The 9,325-nt window shown below is 44.9% G+C and overlaps 1 protein-coding gene across 1 annotated transcript; it reads right to left on the bottom strand.

Annotated features, from left to right (window-relative positions):
• Positions 1–3,837: 3,837 nt before the first annotated feature.
• LOC144492495 (protein phosphatase 1 regulatory subunit 3E) lies at positions 3,838–8,965 on the bottom strand. The gene has a single exon (XM_078210577.1). It carries the CDS (start codon positions 8,711–8,713, stop codon positions 7,853–7,855), a length of 861 nt encoding a protein of 286 aa, XP_078066703.1. The 5' UTR covers positions 8,714–8,965; the 3' UTR covers positions 3,838–7,852.
• Between the last annotated feature and the right edge of the window lie 360 nt (positions 8,966–9,325).

The following is a 9,325-nucleotide window of genomic DNA, read 5'->3' as shown; positions in this document are numbered from 1 at the left end:
GGATATGGTGATAGTTGTGAAAAATGGTAGATGACCAGCTGTGATCGGTTTGAATGCCATAGCAGTTCGATGGGCCAAATGGCCTACTCCTGCTCCTATTTCCTCTGTTCCTACATCCACAGGAGAGGCCAGGTTGTGAGTGTCAACAGATTATTGGGTCAAAACAGGGAAGGGATTGATTATGGGGGGAGGGGACATCAAAGCAAAGATTGCTCCTGTTCCATTCAGATATTCCTATTTGTCAACAGTTTAAAGTTTATTTATTAGTGTCACAAGTAGGCTTACATTTACACTGCAATGAAGTTACTGTGAAAATCCCCTAGTCGTCACACTCCAGCGCCTGTTCGGGCACACTGAGGGAGGATTTTGCATGGCCAATGCACCGAACCAGCACAGTCTTTCGGACTGTGGGAGGAAAACAGAGCACCCGAAGAAAACCCACGCAGACATGGGGAGAATGTGCAAACTCCGCACAGACAGTGACCCAAGCCGGGAATCGAACCCGGATCTCTGGTGCTGTGATGCAACCATGCCACCATTGCTAACTATTTCCATTCTATTGTCACTCACTGTTACCTGGGCTGGGGAATTCTCACGTTTTCTGAGAAGCAAAGTATTTTTAATTTTTTTGGCTGGGCACCAACTAGACCAGAATTGAAGGAGTTTTGAGAACCCCAAGCTAATGGCACGTCAGTCTCCAGTTCCTCAAGGCGGACCACAGATTAACCATTCCTCAGGCAACGTGCACTGTGGAAGAAAACGTTCCCAGCTAGAATTGTGGTACAGTACATTTTATTGACAAGACAAAGTACAAAATATAAAGCAATATTTTCACAATGAAAGATTAACACAGAGAAAATACAGCAGTACCATTCTGTATACAGCCAGCTTGACTTTGAGTGGTCACAGCACAAGTTTGACTCCTGTGATTTTCCCCCCCCCCATCCCCTCCAATAAAGAACATATGAGCAAGTGACCATTACATAAGAGTTAATCGTTAGCCAAGGTTTTTATGGTATAAGTCCAGAACATTTGACCACAAACTGTTTGAACATTGTAACAGTGCCATCATTGTAAATGTCACCTAGCAGTACAATGTAACACAAACCTTCTTTCTCCTAAAAAAATGGTCCTTATAGAAACTTATTCCCTTCAAATTGACACAAAATTAATGACAAACAAACAATTATTTTGTAGCATTTTACAGCACATTTAGGTCAGAGGTTTTCATTCCATAAAATGAAACGACATGCAGACAAACAGACACAAACAAGTTGTCACAGGTCAAACGTGTTCTACTCAAGTTTAAAATGAAGTTGAACAGAAATGTTCCTCTAAATTGTTTTGGCAGATCTAATAGAACCGGTAGCTATTAGCATTGAATATTGCATAGTTCATAGATGTACTATTGCACTGATAAAGGCCAAATTCAAAGCTCAAAAGCTGAGGATTCTTTTAAAACATTTTCGAACCGAAGGTCAGATTGTATGACGGGGAGAAACTGCCCAGGAAAGTACTTTCAGTCAGGAAACTGAAGAGAGAGCAAAGTCTCACAAGCAGCACCAATTATGTATATTTTTAAATTATTGGTACATTGAAGATAAAATAATTTATGAAAACGGGTCAAGGAAAAAAAAAATGCATAATCCTCTCCCAGAAACCTCATAGAGGTTACATATCTGATAAATCTCCCTGAAGATCCAATACTTGACATCAAACACAAGCAAGCCCATGTGAATGACTCACTTAGTTTTCTTGGCATATATAATTCTGCAGTAGTTTTTCACCAAGCCCACATTCATTATCGACTTACAGTCATAAAAAAATTCCAACTAAAAATTCATTTCTAGTTACGCAAGAGTGCCATCATTGCAACAAGTGACCTCGCGTCAGTCTACATTAATAAAAAAAACCTCACGCACTTGCTTCCATCAAAATTCAAACACATAAATACCAACTCTGTAGTGAAATGGCGAGGAAGATACTGAAGATTGCACGGCTGGATGAACCCTCAATTCAGAAATGTAATTATCACACAGACAAAAACTGAACAGATTTTGCGAGGCATAAAAATGGGTATTGAATCCCAAAGACAAGGCAGACAGATATTCTGTATTCAATATGTACATACACAGGTAATTCCCAAACACATTGATTGAGCACATGATTCTTTTATAAAAAATAGATGTACTTCTTTACATAAAGGTAAAAATACAGACATTTATCATATTAAAACACTACAACACAAGTCACATTTTAAATTCCTAAAATTAAGGACAAGAGTAAATTTCATAAATAGCTGGATAAGGTCATATACATTTTCAATTCATTTTTTTTATCTGAAGTCTCTCTTTATATTATTAGAAAGCCATGCTGTCTCCCAATCTGCAGAAATTGTAGGAAGTTGTGTGATTCTCAAGTGCATTCCACTGCCCTGGCCCAAAATAATCTTATATCAGAGCTATCACTAGATTTGCACATCTCTTTAGCTGCCCTCTGATACCTGTTTTACAACAGCTAACATCTTATCTAGAACCAACACCTTATCTAGAACCAACCCTGAGATGACGTTAGGGAAAATCTTCCTCCAATGCCATCATCATAAATGAGAGTGACGGGAACCTCAACAGCATTCCAACACTACTGTGCATTAACGGACCTCTTTTCATGTTACTTTTGTGTATATTTCTCTATTCTCCATCATTTAGACACCAAGGGGGGTGGGGCAGGAATGGCAAGGCCTATATGACCCTTTTGAGGAAAGCATTCAAAGTAATAAAGCATCCCTATTCTCACAAACAGGTAATATACTGAAACAACTTGTGGTAAAGAATGCCGGTGTCAATATTAACTCAATGCATATACCGATTCATGCTCTACTAACCCCTGAAGGTACTAACTCACAACTCAAAAGCATGTTCACATCAGGAGTAACAAGGGGAGACAATGGCCTAGTGGTATTATCGCTAGTCCATGAACCCCAAAAACTCACTTAATGTTCTGCGGCCCAGGTTCGAATCCTGCCACGGCAGATGGTGGAATTTGAATTCAATAAAAAATATCTGGAATTGAGAATCTACTGATGACCATGAAACCATTGTCAATTGTCATCCAGTTCACTAATGTCCTTTAGGGAAGCAAATCTGCCGTCCTTACCTGGTCTGGCCTACATGTGACTCCAGAGCCACAGCAATGTGGTTGACTTTCAGCTGCCCTCTGAACAAGGGCAACCAGGGATGGGCAATAAATGCTGGCCAGCCAGTGACACCCATGTTCCATAAATGAATAAAACAAAAAACAGTGGTCAGAAGTGAAAATCTTGAATGACTTACTTTCCCACTCCTAAGCTCAAGGGAGCAAAGGTCATTTGGAATATCTCTAATACTGTCCCCAATGGAACTGTTACTCAGCATGGGCAATACTGGGTTCTAAAGTGCAGGCTGCATTTAATAACTGATCTAGCAGGAAAACCTTTGATTCACAATTTCAAAAATCTTTGGGCATAAGTTTCAATGGTGCATTAGTTCTAAATGGAAATGAAAAGAAAGATTTGCACTTATATGGTGCCTTTTATTACCACTGGACGTCCAAAAGTGCTTAACAACCAATGAGAGACCGTTGAAATGTCATCACAGCAGGGAAACGCAGCAGCCAATGGCAACACAGCAAACCCCCGCAAACAGCAACATGATAATGAACAGATAATCGACCTTTCATTTTTTTTAACATTGATTGAGGGTTAAAAGTTGGACATGACACCATGGATAACAACTTGTTCTTCTTCAAAGCAACATCATGTGATCTCTATGCTTTTGAAGGCAGACAGAAACTTCTCTAAAAAAAAAGTGCCACATTTTCGTACTCAGATCAGTGGAGTGGGACTTGAACCCACAAACCTGTGAGTTAGAAGCAAAAGTGCTGAGCACTAGCTGACATTTGGAAGATGGATAATCTCAAAATGGATAATTTTTCATACAGTTTAAAGTTGCTAAAGTTTATTTATTAGTGTCACGAGTAGGCTTACATTAACACTATAGTGAAGTTACTGCGAAAATCCCCGAGCTGCCACACTCCGGCGCCTGTTCGGGTACACTGAGGGAGAATTTAGCATGGCCAATGCACCTCTTTCAGACTGTGGGAGGAAACCGGAGCACCCGGAGGAAACCCACGCAGACACGAGCAGAACATGCACACTGATTCCGCACAGACAATGACCCAAGTCAGGAATTGAACCAGGGTCCCTGGCGCTGTGAGGCAGCAGTGGTAACCACTGTGCCACCGCATTACACCGGTTGCCATTTTTTTTGGTGAGGCAATGCTATATCAATTGTCCATTAAAAGAGTTGCTGAGCTAACCTGACCGCAAGAAATTTCAAATGTGAATGAAGAACTTGAATAGCAACTTGCCATGTCTCAGAAAAATATTAGAGTGTGTCACATACTTAAATTCAAAGCTGTTATACTGCTGAATAAAGACCTGGAAACGACTTTCCCCATTTTGAATCATTCCTTAAAGTGACACCAGTTACTCAGAATAATTAAGTTGTTAAGGCAGGTGATAAAGATAAAGTAAAATGAATGTTACAAAGCTGACACAATGACAAATGTGCGACAATAGCTCATGGAATCTTTGACTTTGGAACTCAAGGGTTTTGTCCCTCCAATTTCTCCTCACGGTGGCACAGTGGTTTGCACTGCTGCCTCACAGCGCCAGGGGACCCGGGTTCAATTCCAACCTCGGGTCATTGTCTGTGTGGAGTTTGCACATTCTCCCCGTGTCTGCCTAGGTTTCCTCCGGGTGCTCCGGTTTCCTCCCACAGTCCAAAGATGTGCAGGTTAGGTTGATTGGCCGTGCTAAATTGACCCTAGTGTCAGGGGGTTTTGCGGAAGTAGGGCCTGGGTGGAATTATGGTTGGTGCAAACTCGATGGGCCGAATGGGATTCTATGATTCTATTCTATGAAATGGTGCTGACTAAAACTGGGCTGCACTTTCCATAACAAATGCCACCAACTGAGGGTATTTCCTCAACTTTGTTTTGAAGTACAAGGACACTGCCCATCAACATTTAACCTTGAACAGCACCGACACCAATTATGATTCAGTCCTCAAACATCCATGCCAACTGGATAACCATTGAGAGTGAATGGAACTACAGTGAGTCAGCATCCGTTCCTTGGTAGGTCATAAGTTTAAGTTTAAGTTTAGTGTCACAAGTAGGCTTACATTAACACTGCAATGAAGTTACTGTGAAAATCCACACTTCGGCGCCTGTTCGGGTACATTGAGGGAGAATTTAGCATGACCAGTGCATCTAACCACCACGTCTTTCGGACTGTGGGTGGAAACCCACACAGACACGGGGAGAATGTGCAGACTCCGCACAGACAGTGACCCAAGCCGGGAATTGAACCCGGGTCCCTGGCACTATGAGGCAGCAGTGCCATCCTAAAAATAAAATGTGCGGGGCACTTTCCAAGGGATTCAACAAACACAAGGCAATAAACTTGGTGTGCATTCTGTTTATGAACTGAGACAGCGCCCTGTAGATGTTACAAGGCAAAGAAATTTTAAAAAGTGAGCAGAACAGCTTTAAAACCAAATTTAGAATAGCTATTGCATCTGCTGTTGTAAGAGGTAACATCTTGTGTTAAACTAATACTGACACTCTCCCTCAATGTCTTCCTTTAGTTTATGATTTAAACAAGGGATTACAATAAGATAGATTTATACATTATAACAGAGAATAAATTAAAGCTAGTTATAGGGAAAATATTAATCGCTGAGTCAAAAGATGCACACTGCGGTGTTTTCTGTGCTTTTCCCTCCATCCCATCGTAACAGTCTACAACATCTCTGCAGACAGTTTATTTAGTTCTAAAACTCTTAGTATAGTTTATTTCTTCGACAATATCATCTTGATCAATAGAAAAAAACCCACAGAACTTTGACTGATTAACTTTCATTTTGCCAGATTTCAAATCAGCTCCTGGACCAGAGGCACATCAGGTCGATCCTTCAGTGCACTGAAATCTTCTCACTTCAACCACTCTCTCTGGTAGCTTACTTTACAAGTCCGGAACACCTCATTACAAACTCCAGCCCTGTTCGACTCCACTTCTCTTTTTGCTAACTTCCTAAAATTCTTTGTCATGACCTTCACTTTGTCATGGCCTTCATTTGTCAACACCCTTCTCATTACCGAGAGGTTATTCAGGTCACCTCATTTGACTACTGTCAGTCACTAGGAAAGGATAAGAGTCAGAGGAAGTGGCACCATGATGTGTTTTGACATGACTTACACCAGCAGAAGTGAAGCAAAGATTTCAATCAGATACTTTATTCTCAAGATGCTCTGACCCTTTTTTTAGGCCTTCAGAATGAGCTAGAATGGTTGCTGTATAATGCAACCAATAAAAAGTGCCACTTTGGGATTGCAAAATGCATTAAAAAGGTTTTTTTAAAAAAGTCCCCATTTCTAAGATGGCCTCTGAAACAGAAGCTGCACCCATCTCTCTCTATCTATATGGCTCTCTCTCTCTCTATCTATATGGCTCTCTCTCTCTATCTATATGGCTCTCTCTCTCTCTATCGATACGGCTCTCTCTCTCTCTCTCTATCTATATGGCTCTCTCTCTCTCTATCTATATGGCTCTCTCTCTTTCTATCTATATGGCTCTCTCTCTTTCTATCTATATGGCTCTCTCTCTCTATCTATATGGCTCTCTCTCTCTATCTATATGGCTGTATTGAATGTGGTCAAACATCATTCCTTCAGTATTTGCATAGGTTTCTTGTAATTTGTAGGTATTGATGTGAATCAGTCTCACAACACCTGGTTAAAGTCCAACAGGTTTATTTGGAATCACGAGCTTTCAGAGCGCTGCTCCTTCATCAGGTAAGTGGAGCCCAGTCACCTGAGGAAGGAGCAGCGCTCCGAAAGCTCGTGATTCCAAATAAACCTGTTGGACTTTAACCTGGTGTTGTGAGACTTCTTACTGTGCCCACCCCCGTCCAACGCCGGCATCTCCACCTCTTGATGTAAATCAGGTCACATCTGAGAAAATGCTGGAAAATCTCAGCAGGTCTGTAAGGAGAGAAAAGAGCTGATGTTTCAAGTCCAGATGACAAAGCTTTGACAAAGGGTCATCGAAACATCCGCTCGTTTCTTCTCTCCTTCCAGATGCTGCCAGACCTGCTGAGATTTTCCAGCATTTTCCCTTTTGGTTTCAGATTCCAGCATCCACAGTAATTTGCTTTTATCCACATAAACATCTGACTTCCCTTCCCAAAAAAAAGTCAACAACTTCTGGCTTATCAATAAACTGTGACCAACTTGTCCCTAAACACATAGATATTTCTTCATTTAAAAAAATACTGAATTAACCAGAAAGTCTTTTTTTTTAAGTGATAACAGCAAGGAGGGCGAAATGGAGTTGGACGTGTGGTTTTGTTTTCAGGGGTAATGTACAGACAGAGGGCATCTCGGCTCTGTAACACACTTTCTGCTGGAGATGTTGGCATGGTAGATGCAGGGAGGATGTTTTTGATGATGGGGGAGGTCCAGGACCAGGGATCACAGTCTGAGGATTCGGGGTAGACCATTTAGGATGGAGGTGAGGAGATATTTCTTCACCCAAAGAGTGGTGAGTCTGTGGAATTCATTACCACAGGAAGTAGTTGATGCCAATAAATTGAATGTATTCAAGAGGCGGCTGGATATGGCACTTGGGGAAATCAAATGTTATGGGGAGAAAGAGGATTAGGCTATTGAGTTGATCAGCCATGATGGTGCTGGAAGGGCTGAATGGCCTCCTCCTGCTCCTATCTTCTATGTCCTTTGCTCCTTCTTCTCAGATGAAGTGGATCCAACCGTTCTCCCAGTCTTTGGGGGGTGAGATTTTGAACCTGTGGCTTCTTACCTGGTAGTCGGAGCCTCTGTTGTTGTCCCAGAACTCCTGGCCCGCCACCCGGTAGCGGATGGCGAACTGGAGGGTGCCGCCCGCCTCCAGGAAGACGGGGGCCACCAGCTTGAAGGAGAAGGTGTCAGTCTGGCTGTCTGGCGAGTGGGCGCTGTGGCTGGCGGCCAGGTCCATGTGGCTGCGCCAGTGGTCCAGGCTGTACCTGACCAGCACCTGCTTCTCGTAGGCCAGGTTCCAGACCCGGACCAGCCCCGCCACGCTGAACTGGTCGGTGCAGATGCTTTCCAGGCACACCCGGTTTTTCCGGACTCGCTGCTGGAAGTCGGGTCTGGAGGCGGGGTTGCTGAAGAGGGGCTCCAGCAGGCGGCTGGGGCTGTCCAGGAACATGGCCATCACCCTGTTGCTGAGCGGACACTCGGCCGGCCTGTCCCTCAGCCTGGCCATCACCCTGGGGGGGACCTGCGGCATGTCCGCGTCGCAGAAGTGCCGGATGGTGGTGAGCTCCAAGCCCAGCGAGTCGGCGAAGCGGACCTTCTTGCTGCTGGCCCGGCTCAGCGCACTGAGTGCCCGGTCCCCCGGCGCCGGCAGCGACTTGGCCCTCCTCCTCTGCCCGGGGCTGGGGCACTTGGTGCCGCCGCCTCCCTCCCGGCTCCGCTGCTTCTCGCACTCAGCCCCGCGCCCGCGGCTCTCCGGCCCCTCCGCCTCTCCGGTCCCGCCGTCCTCGGCCAGGCTGCCGTACAAGCCGGCGATGCAGCTGAAGTTCCGCGGCAGGCACAGCGCCGACTTCTCCATCCGAGCCACGGCTCAAGGCGAGTTTCCCCCCGGCTGCCGCAAGCTGCATCCGACCCTCTGCACACAGGGGATGGGGGGTGGAAACTGTCAGCGCATCTCTCCCTCCAGGTCCAACATCTGTCCCAGCAGCTGGAGGCAGGAACTGTCCCTGTGTGGAGCAAACTGCAGACAGCAGAAAGCAGACAGGAACTGTCCCTATATGAACAAACTGCAGACAGGGGCTGAGAGAGAAGCTCAGCCTTCCTGAGAGACAGGGGAAGGTGAGTCCTGCACTTGGGGAGACACACTGAGACAGGGGGGCGGGTTTATCTTTTTAAACTCTTCAGTGCCCAAGGAAAGCCCTGGGGCTATTCAAACACAACCTGTGGACCCGCCTCCTCTGCTCATTTCACTGCAAACCTCTCACTGACACAACCCAATCCTCCCACTCAAACCATCAGTAACTCCTGTCCTAGGAATGGAATCCTGAGTCTGGGGGTGGAGGGGATTGGGTTGGGGGGGTTGGGAGGCAGGCAGAGGGTGAGGGGCAGACAGGGGGAAGGGGCAAAAGGGGACAGACAGAGAGTGAGGGGGACAGACAAGGGGGGGGTGGAGCTCCAGAGAAGGGGACAG

Source organism: Mustelus asterias, chromosome 4 (genome assembly GCF_964213995.1).
Source record: "Mustelus asterias chromosome 4, sMusAst1.hap1.1, whole genome shotgun sequence".
Taxonomy (NCBI): domain Eukaryota; kingdom Metazoa; phylum Chordata; class Chondrichthyes; order Carcharhiniformes; family Triakidae; genus Mustelus; species Mustelus asterias.
Note: the sequence above shows the minus strand (reverse complement) of the source record. Positions and strands in the feature narration are given on the sequence as shown.